The sequence below is a fragment of the Pocillopora damicornis genome, chromosome 12, assembly GCF_964200805.1.
Source record: "Pocillopora damicornis chromosome 12, jaPocDami1.2, whole genome shotgun sequence".
In the NCBI taxonomy this organism is placed as follows: Eukaryota; Metazoa; Cnidaria; class Anthozoa; order Scleractinia; family Pocilloporidae; genus Pocillopora; species Pocillopora damicornis.
The window spans coordinates 13,078,420-13,101,231 of NC_142681.1; the positions used below are offsets into that span (position 1 = coordinate 13,078,420).

Consider the following 22,812-nt stretch of genomic DNA (forward strand, 5'->3'; position numbering starts at 1 on the left):
AGTAACTAGAATATGAAAGATGGTGAATTTTAAACTCGAAAATGAAATGAGCTCGCAACAAAAAAGAAAAATGATATTTTTTCTTTTCATTTTTAAGCTTTAAATTAATGACTAAAAGACCACTAAACGACAGTCATTTCCTCTTGAACAGATGAGAATGATGCTTGTCCAGCCAGTGCGGGTTCAATGGAATGTTCCTGTCCATCAGGCTATTCGGGTACACCATGCCAAGGTCAGCTGGTTATTAGTCTTATTGTTTGCAATCAAAACTACAAAAAAATATCCAAACGCGATTGGTTATCACCAGCCCGATTTGATCACTAATAGGGCAGTGTATGCGTCATGCTTTTAATTGGATAACGTAATTTAAAACATAGCTAGTAAATTTGTCTAATCAAATTCAATTGCGCGAGCATGCTTCATATTCCTATTGTGCACGCTCATGACGTCAGCAAACATATTCCTCGAGAAAAAATTTTCCATCGGGTTGAAAATGTTATAAAAAAATTGATTCATACGTCAGCGGTGCGTTCATCGAGATATGAAGCACTTGGGAAGTTTAGAGAGCACTCAAGAAGCTAGAGTTGCTCTCGGCTACGCCTCGAGCAACTCTTACGCATCTTTCGTGCTCTCCAAACCTCCCGCGTGCTTCATATCTCGATGAACGTACGCTGACGTATGAACCAATTGTTAAATGACAGTTAAAGGGAAAGTTGAAACGTCATGCCCGTGTAAGTGGACAGAACGCGTTATGTGCGCGCGCTGTTGTCTCGCATTTCGCCTAGTTGATTGTTGTTGCTGTTTTGTTATATATAAAGACGTATAACCGATGTCTAATTTCTTTCTCAAATTTTGTCATAGTTTTGATTAATTGGTAACAGGACTTCGTGTCGTCCAATTCTGTCCGTAATTATACTCGTGATTAACAAATCGGACTCCCGCTTTGTGGTCGTCCGATTTTGTTAATCACTCATATGATTACGGACCGAATTGGACTCCACTCTGTCCGATTACCATTTAACAAATAGAGAAGCCTTGGCTGTGCTCTGCTCTGTTATAAAGCACGCAGGAAGCGGCTAGAGCACAAAAGAAGTGTAGGGAGAAACACGAGACGTAGTCGAGTGTTTCTCCCCACTTCTTGAGTCATTACTTTCAATTTTCAAAACAAACTTTATTTCCAAAGCGAACAACAGTGTCGTCAGCATGCTCTATACTCTCATAAAGCACGCTACAAAAAGCCAATCAGAATCCTTGTTAGAATGGTTCAAATAATCTGACTGGCTGTACAAGACTAAAGCTGTCAAAAGTGTCAAACCATCAAAGTTAAAAAACCATCAAAGTTCACCTTCTGCGATAGTTTACAAACTAAAATAGTTCGGTAGGTCGAATTTAACACTTTTGCCTGAAGTTTATAAGTCTCTAATACAGAATCTTGAAGTGAAATGTTCAGTGAACTTCAGCCGAATTATGGCTCATAAAAACACGCGAGTTTTTTCACATGACGAGGTAGAAAACAAACTGTTCAGGGCAAGTGTTTTTGAACGAACGACAGCCGAATTCACCGGAACATGAAGATCGCTCGGGATGACAGCTCCGCAAAACTCGGCTGCAGTGACAGATGTGACTTTCCGCTCAACGCATCGGAAAGGATGTGAGAGCAAGCTCTTATTTTTTCACTCGAAGGGCGGCCGATGCAGTTTCTGAGGCTTGCTGTGATGACCGAAGATCGCCATGATGAGCGAGCCGCGATGGACTTCAGCATGATCATATTCGCTCAGACACCGTCATGATTAGAATGAATTTTAACAGTTATGCCAGTTTGGTTATATTTTTCATCATTTCTGTTTTGTTCTGTTTTGTTTTTGAACACTGAACTTTATATACTATATGAGTGTTAGCTGTGTTTGATTTTTATTTCCGTACGTAAGCTTGCAATCTACCTGAGCGTGAATCAATCTTAACTCGGAATGTTTATTTTGTTTTTCCTTTGAGGATTTTCGTATCTGCTCACGTTTTAATAACGTAAACTACGGCGCCTGGTATGTTTACAAACCTTTGTTTGATTCTTCTGTTGCTACTTGCCGGCTCGCTTCAGTTCCGAAATTTCACTTTCAATTATCGGAAAAAAGCTAAAAAGAAGTCCCGGAAAAGCTCGAACATAGTACAATTTGGCAGATGGCGTGACAGCTGAAGCTCAGCTCTATGCTCTATACTCTCGTAGAGCACGCTCTTTCAACCAATGACAGCGCGCGTTATATCCGAACTTTATTATAAGATTAATTAGAGCGCACTTCAATTGAATGTCGTAAAATCATGAACCAAAGTAATCATATCAACCAATAAGAGAAAGAAAAACACCACCTGGGTCTCAAGGTGAAAACAAGCAAACTGTCTGAAGCATCAGGCGAACCCGGAAAACGCGAGTGACCGAGTTGCGATTGGCTGATTAGTTCTACACCTGATAGGATAAGAATAAAGTGCGAGTTTCAGCTTTGACCAATCATAAAGAGAAGTAAAGCAAAATCAAAGCAACCTTCGATTACTCTCGACTCTGAGTTGAAAATTTGTTTATCGTAACCATCAAACTAGAGAGCCTGCAACCCAAGAGGGGAAACTTCCTTATTATGACTTAACGGGTATGTGACACCAAATAGATTACAGTTTTCAGGAGACACAATTTTTCATTTAGTGTTTTAAAAAAGGTGTCTTTTTGGACAAAAAGCCTTCAAAAAGGCTTTAAAAAGAATGTGGAGATCTGCAGCATTTAGGTGTAGTTCTACCAAAGGTTTTGAATGAGATTCGAGAGAAATTCTGTACTAACACGGCTCCCCTTAGTTGACATTTCACAATGTAAATAATTTCTTTTATCAAACAGGTTAGGGAAATCAACAAATTTGTAATGATCAGGGTCAAGGGGTGAGAACCTTAGTGATACACCCCTCCCTAGTACTCCCTCAACGCTCTCTCTCTCCCAGGGGGGTGTTTAAAAGAGATCCTTAAAATGAGGTCACACTTTATCTTCCCTTTGTTCTTGTCATTGCTGATTCTCCCGTTTGCTGACATCGTGGAATAACTGCATCTTTTGTTTCCTTTAAATCTTTATGGTAGACATTGATGAATGTACGGCGAATTCCCACAACTGTCACTCCCACGCAACTTGCAACAATACCCTCGGTTCTTTCAATTGTTCTTGCAACGATGGGTATTCTGGAGACGGTGTAACTTGTAATGGTAAGAAATGTCCATAAGCTCTTAAAAAAAGAAAATGTGCGGCAGAAAATAGCAGTACGATCTCCTTGATAAAATGCTTTCATCCATATTCCTTTCCATCGCTTTATTTCTTTTTCCTTCTTACATCAACCACACTGCTTAGTCGCTGCAAGAGTGTGGGTCTAAAATCGCTGAATGGCTAATTTCCAATTTAACTTCTCCACACTGCATCAAAACGTTATGAGGAAAAATGCTGATATGAAGGAAGAAAAACAAATTTTCAGACTTCAAACTAAAACAAATGTTTTGCAGTAAGGAAAATTGATGTAGAGAAAATGGAAGTAAGGGGTTGGTTTACTGGACAAACTGAGAGTGGTGCTTATCTCGAGAAAAGAAAAGCGAACCATGGCAACAAGCAGATAGGGATTAAAATTTTCTTGCAATCATCAACCGCTGAGGTCATTGATTTGATGATCGAAGGGAAAAGTCAGCTCTTCTTACTGGGAAAAATTTTTAAGGAAGTCAATAAAGAAGAACTCGTCGGTTGGCGAAGTAATTACAAACCAATTCAAGCACAAACAGATCCGATTTGTTTAGCCACAGAATACACCATATCTTGGTGTTCAGCATAGTAGAAGTTTCTTCAACACAACTGACACGCGAATGATAATTTTATCAATCACGCTATGTTTCTTCATCTCCTTCTTATTATCATCATTTCACTGAGAAACGCTCGAAATAAATATTTATGTCAATATCTCTTGTGATGATCTCAGATATCGATGAATGCACAAACCACACTCATGACTGTCACCAAGCGGCAAATTGTACCAACACTGATGGTGCGTTTACTTGCAGCTGCAAGGAAGGATTCTCGGGGGATGGTCGACAGTGTACAGGTGTGATAACTCTACGTTCTCTAAGTGAAAGGCCAATTAGATAAATTGCAGTACAATAAATATTACTTTTAAAGAGAATTATCATGGAAAAAATGTTCCTTTTGGTGAGCTGTCCTAAGACCTTGCACTTGGTGTCAGTAACACCAAAACTCGAAAAACTTTGGACATGGACATTTTCGCTCAGGACGGTGATCCAAAGAGTCAAAAACAATTTCATGGGACAGTTTGCAACGTTTTAAATACTCTAAAAGCATCTTAAGTTATGTACACGAAGTAATGCCATATTTGACTATTGCAGATATTGATGAATGCACAGCTGCAACTCCCAACTGTCATTCGAAAGCGAATTGTTCTAACACTCTAGGTTCTTTCGTCTGTGCCTGTTTTCAAGGATATTCAGGAGATGGTGTTAATTGTACCGGTGAGATGGTTTTTTCAAAGCTGATCTTAAGCTTGATGCATGTTTGTCGTGCGTTGCTGTAAGGTATTTACACTTTGCGACGTCCACGATTAATTCAATTGTGCAAGTATTGTGCATGTCGCTACTGTCGAAACTGCATTCAACAACACAGTGTTAAGCGGTCTTTTGTCAAAGTCCCTAAAATTTTACTCCTCAATAACTGTTAATTTAAGCTCTGTTAAGCGGGCACCTCTGTGAACTCAGTCCCAAAAGCCTTTTTGTATTGTTCTCCACCCGTATTGAACAGTCACTTAAAGCGGAACCAGTCAAATAAAACTAAGAGTAATCAATGAATAGAGGATGTCAGTTACTATAGAAACTGTGGAGCTGCGTCGGTGGGAGGGTATAACAGGGTAATTTGGTATTATCAACTGATTTGAAAACGTAAATTGACCACCGTGAAGAGTTTCAAAGCTGACGTTTCGAGTTCTGATGAGGGCAAACGCTCGAAACGTCTGCTTTGAAGCTCTTCACGGTGGCCAATGTATATTTTCAAATCAGTTGATAATATCAAATTAGCCAAGAATAATCAATTTTTACATTATTTACAAAGCTTCGTTCTGATTAATTGCTGGGATAACTTGCGGGTTTTGTTTTACGGCACTCGGTTGAAAACTGCACTTTCTATCAGCCCAGAAACTAAACTTAGCTTGTTCAGTCAAGATGAGTTGATATTCAGTAAAGTTTTACAAAAAGATTTATTCCATCTTGTGTGTTCCAATTCATGCAGCGAGATCACGCAGAACTAAAGAATACAAAATGCGCGTACATCCAGCTTTAGTTGTTTGTGCTAAAAACGAAACATGAAATCTAGGTGCAAGTCTATTAGCCAATTTAACAGTAGCTTTTCGCCATACCTAAACATTCGTAATGTACCTTTGGCTTCTTAATGGCCAAGAACTGTAAAATGCATTCCTGCAGATATTGATGAATGTGCCTCAGCAACCCACAACTGCAATGGTGTAGCTCACTGTTACAACAATAATGGCTCCTTCACCTGCAAGTGTAGGACAGGTTATCATGGTGACGGGCTCTCTTGTAAGCCCTTAGGTAAGTGGACATTTATACCAATTTATATCAAAAGGATAAGACACACCGTCATTTATGCTTAAGGATGTATCTTCGAGACAGAAAATCTTCTCCTCGTAGACTCAACAGATCAAGATCCAGGCTAGGTAGTCTCGTACCCAGACTTTCCGGCGACTGCGCGTCATTTCAGGTAAACAGTAAAAATCTGGGTTCCAAATTAGGGCTAAAGTAAAGTACTCATGAAAAGCAAACATTTGCTGCGCTCTTCAATAATATGCGAACTAAGGAGTTGAAAATACATCATTGAAATTGTTTTTCTTGTTGCCGTCGATTATGTTAAGGGCCTCTCGAAAAACATGCACTCTGTATCAAAATTCATTTTCCTGGGTTGTGATATATAGATGTCCTTATCCTGATTTACCATATGTAACTAAATTATTGGTCTTCTAAATTATCTTGAATCTGTCGCAGATTCAGTTCCTATATACGCCTGAACTTGATGATCTTTTGCACATAGGAGACTTCTCTGTAGCGATAAGAAACATCTCCAAGGACAAATACAAGGCAACTGTTATCAAGCGTTCTGAGAAAAGTGTCTATCAGGCTAATATTGCAGGACTACGAGATGATGTATCTATACTGGAAAGCATCATGGAATGGCGCTTAATTAGCGAACGGGAGCTGGAACTTTCTGAGTCACCAAATGGAACATTAGTCCGTCAAGGAACAACACAATGGACCATAAAAAGGCGATCCATTCTGGCTGGCATCTATCAAGTCAAATTCACTGCTTCTATCACAAATGGGGATCTAGATGCCTCACAAATTCTCACTGCTTTTGACTATGGTTTTCTAGAAGTTGTCAAAGGTCCTGTACGAGCTATAATCGACGGAGGAAGCAAAGTTCGCTGGTCGTCGAGCAAAGCTGTTACAGTGGACGGTTCACTTAGTTACGACGCGGATATTGGACCCGGAAACCACACTGGAGTTAACTTCACCTGGTCTTGTTATGATCCTGTAAAAAACTTTTCCCTCAGCAATGATTGTTTCGGGTCTTTTGTCGGAGAAAGTAACTTAACAGCAGTAAGAATTGATCCTAAAAGACTTACATTTGGTAATAAAACCTACGTTCTCAGGCTGACTGTGTCTAAGGATGATAGAAGTGACTTCGCGGAAATGTCCTTTGAGATAGCCGCTAACGAAATACCTCAAATCAGTCTAAGGTACGTACCAAGATTTGAACATTGAAACCTGTACTAAACGGCATAATCCAAAGTCGAGATTTGTCTTCTATTATATCAAAACGAAAGTTATAAAAATAAGGAAGCTGAACTCAGCTGACACTTCTTTAGTCAGATCTGGAGACCAAGATTGAGTGTTTTTTTTAGACCCAACACCTATATTAAGCGTATTAAAGATTGTATTTAGATTACGGTGTTAGGTGATGAGCAATGCACCAAAACCAGATGTAGCAGATGTTACTTCCCCCCTCCCCACAATAGGGCTCCGTAATTATGTTCATGTCATTCCTCCTCATTGGCTGTTAACTGGCAGTCAATTTCCTATAGTCCCTCTGTAAACTCTGTTGGCGACGACTGATCCCCTTCCATTTCCTCTACCCCTCCCCCTCCCCTCCCCCACGCGACAAATATCGACCGGTACCTCATGCCTCTTTTTTCGTTTAAGGTGTTTTGTCGACTGTGGCGCAATTGTGTCGGCTTCTAACAAGCTTCGAGTAACGTCAGAATGTCTCAATTCGCCTTGCAATGGTTCAGAGTACAGGTGGATTTTAAAAAGAATGGATTTGTATTCCAATCGGTGGGAACCAGTAACTAATTTATCCAACATGACATCAACTGCAATAAATGCTACCAACATGATCATTAGAAAGAATTCTTTGAAGTCGAATTCCAAATATAGCTTGGCTTTATTTGCAACATCGCCAGGAGGAACAGAGGGGTTTGCAGTGCTCGAGTTTGAGACCGCTGGGCAGCCGCACAGTGGGTACTGCAGGCCATCAGCCGCAGAGGGTGTGTCTATGGAGACGGAGTTCTTATTTGAATGTTACGGTTGGCAAGATAAAAGTACACCGCTGACCTATGAATTTCGCGCTGAAGAAGATCCAATTTCTTACGGCATTTCTTCAAAGTCAGTGACGACAGTTTTACCTTCTGGCTCACCTGAAAACGATTACAAATTAACAGTCAATGTCATCATCAAGAATGCTGTTGGGGTGGCTGTTGTTGAGAAATTTGCCGTAAAGGTAACGATACAAATTTATGGCCCTCTTTGACTCTTTTAAGATAAGTTAGTTAATATTTGCCTTTATAAAATAATTCAAATAGTACGCGCGCTCTGATTGGCCATAAAACCATTTTACATGAGCGTATGTAAACACGGTTTTCATACTGAATCTTCTCGCGGAGTTCTCCCTGCTATTAATTTAGCAGTAACTCAGTTTCTTTAAGTTTGTTTTGAGTACAGTAATGGAAGAAGAAGATTTTCCTAGTTTTCTTTGGAGTTTAATTTTACCAGTACTCAAGAAACGGCCGAAAAGCCAACTGAACAACAACAATAAGCACGTCGCTTTCCTTCGTTGCAAGAAGAGGCTCTTTCATTTGTTATTTTATAAAAGAAATGTAAAATGGTTTCCATGTTTACATAGCCTGATGTAAACACTTGGGAGGTTGGGAGAACACTCGATAAGATGGAAACCACTCCGCTTCGCGTCGTGGTTTCCTACGCTTATCTCGCACTTTATGGCTTCTGTTGCTGAGTGGCGGAGCGTCAAACAGCGGAATTCGAAAGTCTATGGTTCGACTCCTCCAGTGGACTCAGAATTTTTTCTTTGTCCCACGCTCGGGACAAGACCAAACACCATCATTCTTAATGAGTTCCTTCTCTTCCTTTTCATCAGGTGATGCCTTCTTCGGGGCTTCATACTTGCCCCTCAACGGTGGAAGAGCGGGCTGCCAAAGAGTTGAAAAGTTTAATAATTGGAAAAAACAATAACTTGGATGGATTTCTAAAAATTGGTGAAATCAGCAAGGCTTCCCAGCTCGCTATAAGTGTCCTCAAGTCAGCCAACGAGAAAACAGAGTGCGGACAAACACTAAGCCGAGATACGAAAGCACTAGTAGGTGTATTGAAAAAAATGCAAAGTCAAATTTTTACATTTAAGACGACCCCTCGCCCGCTGACACATCTTTAGAAAGCCACAAAGAATAAAAAGAATGTTTCCTGTCAGACGTTTGGCTTTTTTATCCACCCTCTCTTCGCAGTAGTGTTGTTAACGTTGATCTGGACAAACAACTTAGGAATCAATGTCAGTATCTTAGCCACTGCCCCCCTACCTCTCCCTTAACTAACCAACAGGCAACTGATAGCAAAGTAAGGTTAATGTCGGGTTAGGGGAGGGGTGGGTGGGCAGGACTTAGATACTGACATTGGTTCCGATTGCGGTTTCCTTGTACAAAACCACACGTTTTTGGTTCTGACATTCTCTTGCGTTTTCACTTCAATCGTTCTTTGTTTCTTTTGGAGTAGATTTCCAGCACTTTAGTGGAAAAATTTACTTCCATTACGCCGGAGGACCTTCAGATGTCTCGAATGATTATGAGTGTGGTCAGAATGGCAGGGGGAGACCAAGAAACCAAGGACTGTGATAGCTGTGAAAAAACTGCGGTAAAATACATAACTATTATGTTTTTTAGATTTGATCTCTTAACGCAAAGAGTCAACAGCTTCATCACGTCAAGACTCTTCTCAGGGTAACACTAGAATTGTAAGATGTTGTATTAGGTATTGAGATAAAGTGTCTATCTTTAGGATGAACGCGGGAGACGCGGTGACGTAACGGAGTCTAGGTCGAGAAGTCCAGGTGGAGAAGTCTTGGTTTCGAGACCTGAAGGCCATTTCTGGAAAGCTCTGGTGACTTCACGGGTCCGTAAAGCCGTTCTGTTTTCATTCAAAGTGGGGGGTTTCACAAGTTTTGAGAACTATACAATAAAACTTTCATCTAAAGAAACAAAATGGAGTGATTAGAGTGCCACAACTTGCATCTCCAATCTTTAAATTTTATTTCAAAACATGGCTTTGGGCCCGTTAAGTTACCGTGACTTTCGAGAAACGGGCTTCTGGCCGAGTCAATGCGTTGCGTTCTTGAGAGAACACTGAACTCTTAGGGTGCCGCTCTCTACCAATGAGTAAAAGGAGCAACGGCAAATTGTCAGGGAAGCCTGATCAAATGCTAAAGGGTAACCTTGCAATGGACCAGCATCCCATTCAGGGGGGGAGTAGTGTACTGTTCGTCGCTTCATGTCGAGGAAACCGGGAAAAGCTCCGGCTGGGTGGGCCACTCGACTCGACTATAGACTTTACCTTACTTTTTTTAAGAACGAAACGATGAAATTGACTGATACGACAACAGAATTGCTGAGATATGCCCTTGGTGACATTGAGGAGCCTTTTTCTGCGGAGTTAGAGGAATCGGCGAAGAGTATGACGGCATGTCTCAAGAATGTTCTTCAATCGACTTCGAGATCGAATAATGCAAGCGGATATTCCACGGAAAACACCATTACTCTCACTGAAAAGGTATGGTAAGTAGCTCAAGATTGCAGTCATTTTGCGTGGCCAAGCTTTGAGATTGCTCTAGAAAACTCGCACCATCTTTTTGACTGATTAGTAGCAGTTATTTTCCCACGCTTTCGGACGCTTTGCTCGATTTTGATTGATCTAGAAACCTGGCGCCATACTTTTAACCAATCAGTCTCCAAGTGACTCATACTTTCCTGCACTTAAGGCACATCGCTCGCTTTTGCTTAAGCTGAGACAAACGCAAAGTACACCATGGTTGCAATGGAAAAAGGAGGGAAAAATCACGGTCGCAAAGTATCTCTGTCAAGCGCGACTTGTGTGATGGGTTAATCATTTTCGAGAAATGATCTTTAGTGCGCAACAACATTAGCTTTCATCAATTTACTATTACAGGATAGTGTGAAAAAGGCTGTTCAAAAGTTGGACGCTATGAACGATGCATTCTTTGCTCGCCTGGTTCCCTCAGAAAATCTTGTACTTGAATCGCCCGGCTTGACAACTTCCCTAAAGAAGGTGTCCGCTAATGACGTTAAGGGTCTAGGTATGGAATACGGGCCTACAAAATTTAAATTACCAAGAGACCTAGGAAATGTGGGCGATGGAAATATCAATGCAAAGGTATAGTGCTTTAGAACTTTACGACAAAATTTTCTATAATGAGCTGAAGAATGCAGGTATTTGGTTGTTTCTTACATATGATCTATAGGAGGACGACCCCCTCGTGGGTCTGTTCAGTAACAGATCAGAGAAGACGTCAAAATGTGATGAGAACATCAGTCACACACTCTGCTGCGCCTTGTGTGCCACACTTTTTTTGATACCACATTTTGAAGTCATATGTGGTCATTGAACAGACCCACGGCAACATGGAATCTATTTATTTGAATAGACGAAAAGTTGTGCAATTCAAGCCCAGCGACTTCCCACAGACGAATAAACCTCTTTTCGTCTTAGTTATGAAAATTTCAAATACATATTTTGATATAAACATCTCGTTATTATGAATTTTCATTCAGTATAGCTCGTCCAAAAGTCAAGGAAACCAAAGTCCGAGGTTTTCTAAGTTTGTCTCGTTCAATGAGGAAGAGCTTTGAACGAAAATGCGAAACAATTTCACTGCAACGAGCAACATGTTAACTTAAGATAGGAAAAAGAAAACATTGGTACGTTAGAAAACAGCATTAAACAAGTCCACCGACTCTTCTCTCCATATTTCATTTGGCAGATGAAAGCTGTTGATTTTAATCCATTCAGCTGGGATAACAGCAGCACGAAAGTCCAATCCAGTGTTATAAGTCTTGAACTTCAATCGGAAAATGGAGCAAAACTGAATGTTACAAACCTGGATAACTACATCGAAATCGTCATCCCACTTTCCAGCCCACCCTCAAAGACCAACAACAAAACAGTGATCGAACATCATTTCCTGAAGCCCCACCAATTGACTGTCCGAAGCTACTACGCAGAGCTAGCAGATGTACCTGTTTTCATCACGTTAGGCGTACTAGGAACAAACACATCTATTAAATTGCTTGTGAAATTTGGATCGAGGCCTTCCACGGAGAGCTCTGATCTTAACGTCACTGTTAGGTTCACTTCGATATGCGGGAACATGACTAAGGTCGTACCGAACGAATCTTCTTGCCATCTCGACGAGAAAACCATCACAGTTCTTCCGACGAAACCAACTCTCATATATATTGGTTTATTGTTGGAGTTATCAAAAACTGAAAGCAAACATGCAAGAGAGAAGAGGTCCTGCTTTGGCCAAGGGCGTCAGAGAAGATCCTGTGTTGGTGTCAAAGATCCTCCCCCTAAAGGTGTCCATCAGACGGTCGTACCTCAATATGACCCACGCTCTGATGTCAACTACACTTTCACTGTAACTCAGTCGAGTTGTTTGTATTGGTCTGAAGATGAGGAAAAGTGGACTTCTGATGGTTGCAAGGTACATTGATAAGGATTCAATTTCAATCCAGCGGTAATCTGTGGAGTATTTCAAATCGACATTGATGTCGCAGAGTAGTTGGGCTATCCAGAGTAGCAAGATTGTGCAATTCATTTTTTCAATACCTTGGCTGTCCAAAGTTATTCGCGATTGCAGTGGTTTCCTTCACTTCGTACCGTAATTGTTCTGAAAAAACTACCTTACCCTTTCGACCAATTAGAGGCAAGACTAAAACCACACGTGACTTGTTCACTTGGGTTTTCCCGCGCCTCAAACAGTGTTCTTGTTTTACCTCGAGTTCTAGTTGGCTTGCTGAAATTTCTTTTATCTGACTGGACGTTACAGTTACCAAGGTGTTTGTTTGACGACATTCAATAGAAAGATGCTTGTTTGCATTAGGCTCGTGAACCCTGCTTTGCATCTTTCTTCAATTTGCGACATCTTCATAATAATCTTTAAAAATTTTAAATAAGATTACCTGGCAAAAGCTTAAAGATGAACTCCACGAATTTATTTCTCATACAAGATCTTTCTATGGCAGGTCGATTCAGGTTCCAACACAACGCATCTCAAATGCCTCTGCAATCATTTGACGTCTTTTGGTGGAAACTTCATTCAAAAACCCAATCCTATTGATTTTGACAAAGTTTTCACAGAGTTCTCGCGTCTTAGTGAGTCTGGCAACATATCGGTGCTTGTGACAATTGCATGTGTGTTCCTCACCTATTTCATCGTGTTGGTGTTTGCGAGGAGAGCTGACAGAAAAGATGAGAGTAACGTAAGTATTATTCTTGAATATGAAAGCGATCCTCGGAATAATGGACACTTCATAAGCGGTAGTGAAAATAAGGCCTGGCAAAAATTTAGGCCTGTACTGGATTTGAACCCATGACCGTATTACACATTACAGTGGGGACCTTAAGCAAATCACGACGGCGACGGCAACGAGGACACGAAAAAACAAAAGATCTAATTGGCAGAACAATCGCTTAGCACATGCGTTTTAAGACATTGTACATTTCCTAGCCGTTCCATGCAAAACAACAACGTGAAATCACCACAACTTGCGTCGTCCGCGAACCGAAACCGCGACGGCAAATTATTTAAATTTCCATTTGGAACTCAACGCTTCTTTTATACGTTGTGCTGAAGTTGAGGTATGGCGCCATATGAGACGGTAAACACATGCAGCCATTTTTTAAATTCTAATTAAAGGCAGAAATTCATCTCTTAATCGAAGTCTTCCTCGGCGTTGCCGTTCTCACTGCTTAAGGTCCCTATTATTAATTTTGCTAACGTAGTATAGTATGTACAAAGTTTTCCATGTGTACTTACCAGACTTTCAATACAGCATTAGAGATAAAGTTTAGATACCCAGTCTCCTGTATAACCTCATTCCTAAATTCCAATTTACGCTTCCGATACTATCGATCTTAGCATTATATGCCAGACGTGAGTCACATAAAAACTTAACTATGGCATAACTCACCATAGAGTCTCAATGACTCCGTAGTAGACCATAAGAGCGCGGAATTTAAAAGTCTTGGGTTCCATTCCTCATGGGAAATGGGCATTTTGGGGTATTTTGGCGTACTTCTTTCTCCTTCCACGTTCGTGATTAGACGAATGACAATCATTTATTTCCCTACCGAGCTCAAGTTCTAAAATCTCTCCATTTCTAATAAATCATATTTCTGTCATCATTTGAGTATATACTTGCAGATTTGCTCACCACAACGTGTAAATATTGCTGATGAAGGAACTTACTATTACGACATGGTTATTAGTACTGGCGTCTGGAGGGATTCAGCAACAACTGCAAACGTAACAATTAGCATAAAAGGGGAAAATGAAGATCACGACCAAATTCCCCTGCGACGAAATGGAGGTTTGAACCTTATGTTCGGTCGAGGAAGTGTAAATGGTTTTGTCCTAGTTACCAATGAATCGTTAGGAAATTTAAATGAAATTACTTTGGAACACGATAATTCGGGTGAGAGTCCATCTTGGTTTGTAGAGGCAGTGGTAATAAGAGACAGACAAACGAAGGATCAGTGGGTGTTCCCCGTAAATAGATGGCTTGCTCTAGAAAAAGATGATGGGCAAATAGAGGTTAGCGTAGAAAGCAAAGGTGTTACTTCCTTCTCAGCAGAGGTGAGATCACGCTTCGGAAGGAAACTAGCCGACAGTCATTTGTGGATGTCAGTGTTTGGAAAAGCGTGCAATAGTACTTTCACGCGCGTGCAAAGAGCGTCGTGTTGTCTTTCAGTTCTCTTCAGTGCCATGATTGCTAATGCCATGTTTTACAACATTGGTGGAGAGTCGGTAGGAGCAATACAGATCGGACCATTCAAATTTTCCACGAGACAGATAGTCATTGGAGTACAAAGTAGCATCATAGTCGCACCAGTGAACGTCCTCATCGTGTTTCTGTTTAAGTCTAGCAGAACCAAAGAGAAAAAAGCAGACAAATATGAAGAATCCTACCAAGTACAACAACTCATCGATGAAGTAAACGGTAAAGCCTGTATGCTGCCTCATTTCTGTAAATACATGGCTTGGTTTCTCTGCTTTATGACCACCGTGACTGCTGCAGCGTTCACGTTATTTTACAGTTTAATGTGGGGAAAAGAGGTTGCTGAGCAATGGCTCGCATCCATTCTTATCTCAAATGGACAAGATATTTTTGTTACCCAACCGACAAAGGTCATGTTAGCAGTTCTCAGCGTTTCCTTCCTTTTGAGTAGAAATAAAAAAGAAGACCAACAAGAGAAAAAAGTGGAAGAGGGCGACCCACCAGATGATGACTTAGATTTCTTAAGTGAAAACCCTAAGCAACGCTTTAAAAAGAATCTCATGGAAAAAATGCGTGTACGAAGCAGAAAAGAGGCTCAACTGACAAGTATGGCGAGACAAATCGTCCTCCATTTAATATTTATGTTTCTCCTGTCTATCGTCTCTTACGGAAACAAGAATGAAAATCGTTTCTTAATGACAATCGCAACGAGGAATTCTTTCACAAAGTTCGACCGGGTAAGATCTACTTCTTTTAAGTAATTCAAAGAAGAAATCATTTCAAATTCCTTTTATACTTATTGCCTTTTTGAAGGAAATGCATTTCTGTATATGCAACTGAATGAGCCATGTTATAGACTAACAGAATATCTGTAATGAATCATTTGAGTCGAGAAGTTAAACCTGTCACCGAAAGGAGAGTTGAAAGTTTGATATTCTAACTGCAAAGCAGGGATACGCCGGGCTAACGCTCGAAACGTCAGCTTTGAAACCCTCTACTGCGGCCAATTTACGTTATCAACTCAGTTGATAATATCGAATTACCTTGTCACAAGAAAAAAAAAAAAAGGTACAGATCATTATTTATTGCCTGGGGTGGGGGTTTGGAGGATTTTGGTTGTCTCACAATAAAATTAACCAGATTTCCCACTAAGGCCCCGTAACATTCCTAGAATCCCCGTCTTATTGACAATTGATCAGTAGTCCACTTCCTATAGTACTCCCTTTCTACTCTGTTTGTAACAAATGATCCTCTCCCAGCCCCCCCCCCCTCCTCATCTCACCCGGCGGTGAAAAGTAACTGGTCTGTAGTTCCCTAGGTGTCCATGACTGAATTGGTTGAAATCCGATAAGAATTGCAGTAACAGGTGTTTTTCCAATTAACATACACTATCTTGTATGTTAAGTTCTCTTTAAGCAACTTTTCAGTTCACATTAATCCTGTGATCTGTGATTTAGGTCACTGACTCAAAGAAACTGTGGGTATGGATGAGACAGGAGTTTCTGCCAAACATTTATGACCAATCCTGGTACAATGGCCTTGAAGAGAAAAAGGATGTGTACATCACCAATAAGATGTCTATTTTGATTGGCATGCCTCGGATGCGACAATTGAGAATTCATCAAAGTAGGTTATAAATTTATTTCGGTTGTTGTCGTTTTTTCTTTAATCAAAACCGTGATCGGTTGAAAGTCTTTTAGAGGAGCTCGAAGAGATAACGTGGAAACTGAGATCTGCACTTTTTTTCACGGTCGGGGAGGTGGAATTTGAGTCTCTGGAAATAACAATCACAAGCTAAAAACAAGAATGGAAATGGAATTCAGACCAGAAAGAGCTCTGACAAATAAAATTCCCCCTCCCTCCTCCTCTCCATTTCAGACTTCAGAACCCCCTCTCATTTGCGGTACTCTGTTTTCTTTTTCCTTTCAAGGTCCCTGTGAATCAATTCCTAAAATTATACCAAACTGCTACTACGATTACTCTCCAGAGATGGAGGATACAACAGAGTTAAGCCTTCCCGGATGGAGGCCACTTCCAGACAATACATCATGGCCAGAGGCTCTTCGAATCTGCCCAAAACCATGGCGCTACCAGAAAGCTGAAAAGCTCGGCATCGATCCTGTCAAAGCCGTATACAACACTTATAGAGGAGGCGGTTACGTAGCCGTCTTGGGGTACGATGCGCAAACAGCGCATAGCGTCTTGGGTGAGACTATGGGCCTTGGATGGCTTGATCGTCATACCCGTGCTGTAGTTCTAGAATTTGCAGCGTTTAATATCAATACGAACCTGATTAGCATTGCTACATTCATCTACGAAATGATTGCGTCTGGTGCAGCCTACACTACAATGAGGGTGGATACACTTGAGCTATATACTACAGAGTCGGGGGCTGTTATGTTCTATCTCATTTGTCAGTTTTTGTTCCTGGCAATGGTGTTGTTCCTCTTCATTATGATGCTGTATCACCTCTACCGACAGAGGTTTGCATTTTTCAAATCCGTCTGGAATATGGTGGAGTTCTTAATGATCATTTCTTCTATAACGTCCGTCATGAGCTATATGATAAGATCCAAGAAAATCTTGAACAGCATTAAAGCTATTCAGAATAATCCCTTCGAAATAATTCATTTTCACTCTGCTTTAAACTGGGCAAACTGGGAGAACGCTTCCATTGCCCTCGCCATTTTCATGGTAACAGTGAAGCTTTTGAATTTGATTCGTTTCAATCCTTACGTCATTTATTTATTTTCATCGTTCCGTCAGTCTGTTGGGTACCAACTGTCCTACTTGGTTTTCTTCTTCATAGTCTTCAACGCCTTTGTCGTAACGGGAATGCAGCTTTTTGGTGGCCTGGTTCCCCATTACTCCAGTTATTTATTCGCAGTTCTTTCACAATTACAATTTCTGTTAGGAAAAGCAGTCCCAATTGCTCAACTTCGCGAAGATAAACCCTTCATCGGCCCAACCTTTGTTCTGTCATTCATGATAATGATGACGATAGTTCTTATGAATATGCTGGTTTCTGTTCTAAACGAATCATACGCTGATGCCCGGGAAAATGCAGAAAGTGCAGAAGAGCTTGAAATGGCGCACTTCATTGGGGAGCGCTTCATGGAGTTGTTTTATGAAGAAAAAAAGCGACCAGAGTTAAGATTATTTTGTGATGATGCAACTTTTGTTAACATGTGTCACTCTGATGCAGAACCATTTTGTTTAAATTTTAAAAGTCTCCTTAGGTGCACAGAGGAACGATTACAAAAAATAGATAGAAGACTTAACGTCCTTACCAGACGCACAGAGGGCATTGATATCGACTACCTGCGAGAGGAGAAAGAGTTTATTTCTCTTGTTACCTCAATCATTATTTCGCATTAAGATCAAGATGATCCGCTTCTTCCGGATGCTGGTCAATCAAAGTTGAGTATTTTACCCCCTTCCAAGAATGAACCAATCATCGACGAGTACGCAAAATGACGACAGCTTAGTATCATGTGATCAGACTACGAGCAGTCCCTGCTTTTCGGCTAAATCCGTTGCACGAGTAAAAATAAAATCCGAATAAAATTGATGTTTACGCGCCACACGGAAGCTAACATCCATTTTTTGTTCTCTGATATTTTCTTACTTTCTTACGTAAGCCATTTGCTCTGAAGAAGGGCTAACGCTCGAAACGTCAGCTTTGAAACTCTTTACGGTGGCCAATTTACGTTATCAACTCAATTGATAATATTAAATTACCCTGTTATAATCTCCCACTGACGCAGCATCACAGTTTCTTTAGAAACTTACCCCATTATTCACCTATAACAAGGGTCTGCTTCTGCTTAAACTAGAGGGAATCATGTGAATTCACACAAAGCAGCTCGAAGCCAACACTGATTGACAGCTTAACCACAGTTTCATCTCGTCAAAGCTTTATTGTCTGTTGTCAATTGCTTTAAGGCAAAGTATTTACGACAGAAGTAGTTGAAAACGAATCAGTCACTACAACTACATACACAAAACCAGAAAAATAACTCTAATACTGGTAAATATTTCTAACTCTTCTCGGTTCACAACATCAGAAAAAATAGGAAGTTAAGCTTAATTCAAATATTTAATTTCACCATATTTAAGATAATCTATTTGTATCATTAGCTGCAAAATGTGACAGGCAGTCAATTTAAAATATATTCTACTTTTCTCAGGGAATCAACTAACTGTTTAACACCTTTAACTCCCAACATAGTAATTCTCCTTACTGTCTGCCCTACATTTCTCATAATGTGGGTTGCGGGAGTTTGGATTTAATTCAATTGCATTCCCTCGTCGATACTTTTGTTTATCCTAATCACTTGTCTGCTTTATAATGTAATGGTAGTGTTAGAAGAAATTAAATCTTGATCACTGCTGGGAGAGAAAGGGTTGATGTTCACAGTAAATCAAAAGCAAAATTTTCCTATCTTTGAATAATGTTTAAAATTGATAAAAAAATATTTAACGGATGAAACCTTTATTCTCTTACTGAAGAATAAGTCACACTTCTATTGTTCATTTCTTTTAAACTTGCAAGACCCATACAGTTTATATTAATTTTTATAAATTATTTAAATAAGAATTTTGAAAATAAAGTAAAGTTGGGCAAAATTACAGTTGAAGAAATCAGTATAACTTGTTCTACAGGCATGGCACATTTCACAACTAATTACTGGACAGAAACAGAGTGAAAGGGTACACTGCCTAAAGTAACTTATGCTGTGACAGCTTAGGGTGAAGGACAAAGACAATGATTTATCTTGTCATTCTGTAAAGAATTTGTCCACTATCTCTGAATTTTTGCAATCTTCACAACCAAGTCTTTTGTCCTGAAAAAATAAAAAATGTGATAAATTAAGAAATCTGTGTCATGATGTCAGTTGCACTGACACTAGACTGTGTCACTTGGACAAATTCATGGATGCCACACTATACCCAAAAATAATGATAATAATAATAATAATAACAATTAAAATAAATATATCAGGAAAGTTATAATTATAATAATAATAATAATAATAATAACTGATACTATACTAATAATAATTATAGCAATAATGATTGTTGGATGGTAATGATGGTGCACATAGGTCAAGTTACACACTCACACTCTATGGACAACTTTTGAACATTTTCTAATTGTTAGATTTTAATATGCAATTAATTTTAGCTATATAAAGAATATAGAATACACTCATATAGAATATGATTGTATTGTAAGTCTGTGTGAAATTTTATCTTATTGCATATTGAGTTACAGTTACTGTACCAGGATAGATACAAGATATGCTAATAAAGTTCACTTCTTATGTTTTACCATAATAATGGTGATAGTGATTTAAAATGGTAATAATATACCTGAAATCAAATCCAAACTAAAAAATGAAAAAAATTAAATGTAAAGATCATCAAAAGGCTAGGCTAGATGGTGATAGAAAAATATTATTTTTTTTATTTTAAGAGTAGATGGCACCAGCTGATTGTTAAAGAAATGTTACTTCCTATGTTTTACTGACAACCCATCTATCAACTAAAAAGGCATCTGAGGTGAGTCCTTTCATGCAAAATGTGTTTACTCTCTAAATAGGCAATGGGGAACAGTGCATCAATCAAGAATGGCTGTTCTCCTACAACTTTCAGAACTAAATATTTTAAGAAAAAAAAAGGGACTGGACTTTGTTGTGTCTGCCATGTATACATTTAAGTCTGACAGAGAGACAAAACATTAAAATCAATTTTATAATTGCAAATTACCAGTATCAATATCAAGTACACTTACAGTGCCATAATCCACGATTGTTGGAATTTCTTTCAGTTTGAAATCAGGATTTGTTCTAAATTCATTATCAGGTGATTTCCACCTATTGAAACAAAAATGAATCATGTAATTACCACCTGGCCCCAGTCTTTCTAGGTATAACTTTATCTATTGGTTAAATTGCTATCCAGCAGATAACTGTTAACAAAATGTACTTTGCTATTGGACAAATAGAAATTAATATCCAGCAGATAGTGTTATCCACCCCTTAAACAAGCTGGGTCTGATTTTTAAGCAACAATACCACTGCATGAAAGCCAACTATATGATAGCTAGCCACCTTCACCACATACACATCTAGATATTTAACCCTTTCACTCTCAAGATCTCATCAGTAATTCTCCTAACTGTCTATAATACAATCCCTGTGACGTTAGCAACTAATGCCATCCCCTTATTGATGTCATCACTTGTCTACTTGACATTGTATTGATATTGTACAGGGAAGTTTTGTCTTTAAAGCCATGTAATAATACCAAGTTCCATTTTCTGCTTAGTCGAGACAAGAGAGAGTGCATATTTTCAAGGACATTCATTCAAATTAAGCTTACCATTTCAAATCTTTGCCCTGAGGGCATGGGTATTACACCTATGGGCTGGTTATTTACATGAGGTCTAACCCACCTTTGGGTTTTACACAAGCAATGGGCCTCAGGTATTCCCTATAAAAGGTTTGTTTTAATAAAATAAATATCACTTCCACTGTTAACTTTCCACCCTCTTGACACTGTTCACAAAAATAAACATTCAGATAAAAGGTTCAGCTAAACTGAAGATAGTTCAGAACACAGTTTGTTAGATGACAGCTTAACCTTGTTTAAATAACCAGCCCAATGAAGGTGTCTTTTTTTATGATATATATATTCACTAAACCCTTTAAACCGGGTTTAAAGGGTTTAGTGGCACACTGTAGGAGCATACAGCATACATCTCAATCATTAACTAAGACTATGAGAATAAAGGAAATGATTCCAACCTAAGAAACTTTCATTGTTAAAGAAATTCTCCTTATCGGTATCAAAGAAAATGTACAGAAAAGAACATTTTTTACATCACATAGCAAATTTGCTTTCATCCCCTTTGCATAAAAAGCTGTCAGCTGGTAAAACAATTGTAAGAATAACAAACAATGCAAACCCACAAATATGGAAGCAAAAATTTTTTTCATACTAATCTGATTTTACCGATGGTGACATACTTACTCAGGCTTATCACCAACAATAACCAAGATGAACACCATATCAGATGGGGCCTTTTTCAAAGCAGCCTCTACAATTGGCTCAGCTAAAAATCAATATCAAAGATTTAGTAAAATAGTGTTGTTTTAAAATACTCAGAACTTAAAATTGAAGGCTTAGAAATTACAGTTCTATGACTGAAAACTACATTTGTTAAGGGAGATTATCAGTTCATGGCTTACAACTTCAGCCCTACAACTTCAGCTCTACAACTATGACACCATTTTCAAAACAATAATATTACTCCAAAGTTTCATTCTGTGTGAACCTTTGCCCAGCCTTTAACTCCCATGATAACCAAGATAGGATTTCTCCTTACCATATCAAAACAATATCAAGCAGACAAGTGATGAGAATCGAAAAATTATTAACTAGGGAATTATTGACTATTTACAATTTCAATTAGACATGTGATGAGAATACAGAAAAATGTCAATTAGGGGATTATTGGTTGGTCCAAAACAAATTCTCCGAACTATCAACATATGAATTGCATAGCAGATAATAAAAAGAATTACTGATGAGAAATTGGGAGTGATGAGACACGAAAAAAAGAGAAAATAAGAAGTTTGTTCTCATTGCTACGCCAATGAGTACAGTATGTTCAGTTTTTAAATGAATATTCATTTATTCTTGTGACTCATACGTTTCGGTAAGTAGTTGACACTCGATCGATTTATGTCATCAATCCAAGAATATTGCAACTTGAGGAAATCTCGATTTCTTCCCATAATCGTCATGGACCGCAATGTTAAAAAGATTTTGCATAAAAAAAAATATTCCCTTCTCTAATACTGTGCGTGATTAAAATCAGCTGACTTATCTACAATCGACTGGGTGTAGTCCAGACTGAAAAAAATACAGACGATCGATGGTTGACAACAGTAAAAAAACATTCAATATACTGCTTAGGAAAATGTATCGCTCCAATCTCTTAATGCTTTTAACAATATGGAATAGACAAAACCAGTTTTCTTAACAGGAGACTTGGAATTATAATTAAGCTTGCTGATAGTTTCCAGGACGAAAGATTCCTGACGAGTTACAAACCGTCTCGACAATCGGGGCACCAGCTCTCGCCATTCTCATTCATGGCACCGATAAACATCACCGTTCTCCTCTTCCCCTTATGCTCTTCCAGAGTCTGCATCAAATTACTGAGCCCTTCGACTTGAAGCTGGAGTTGCTTCGGCTCAGACATTTCCAAATAATCGTGGAACTTTTTCCCTTGCGTTCGATTGGCCTCGTTCTCAACCCTACGCCTCGATTTGATTCTCAATAAGGAAAAAAGCCCTGT

General features: G+C 39.2%; 2 protein-coding genes across 2 annotated transcripts; one reads left to right on the top strand and one right to left on the bottom strand.

Annotated features, from left to right (window-relative positions):
- The first annotated feature begins 157 nt into the window (after positions 1 to 157).
- On the top strand, positions 158 to 19,236 carry LOC113685656 (polycystin family receptor for egg jelly-like). Its single transcript, XM_089189446.1, has 16 exons — positions 158 to 232; positions 3,109 to 3,231; positions 3,987 to 4,109; positions 4,408 to 4,530; positions 5,491 to 5,619; positions 6,116 to 6,821; positions 7,285 to 7,861; positions 8,516 to 8,734; positions 9,145 to 9,282; positions 9,994 to 10,194; positions 10,591 to 10,815; positions 11,423 to 12,145; positions 12,687 to 12,923; positions 13,868 to 15,178; positions 15,899 to 16,067; positions 16,372 to 19,236. The coding sequence occupies exons 1-16, from the start codon at positions 187 to 189 to the stop codon at positions 17,817 to 17,819; spliced, it is 6,498 nt and encodes a 2,165-aa protein (XP_089045572.1). The 5' UTR covers positions 158 to 186; the 3' UTR covers positions 17,820 to 19,236.
- Positions 18,342 to 22,803, bottom strand: LOC113685674 (thioredoxin domain-containing protein 17). The gene is made up of 4 exons (XM_027203205.2): positions 22,566 to 22,803; positions 21,480 to 21,561; positions 20,239 to 20,320; positions 18,342 to 19,288 (listed from the first exon to the last, which is right to left on the bottom strand). Exons 1-4 carry the CDS (start codon positions 22,714 to 22,716, stop codon positions 19,223 to 19,225), a joined length of 381 nt encoding a protein of 126 aa, XP_027059006.1. The 5' UTR covers positions 22,717 to 22,803; the 3' UTR covers positions 18,342 to 19,222.
- Positions 22,804 to 22,812: the final 9 nt, after the last annotated feature.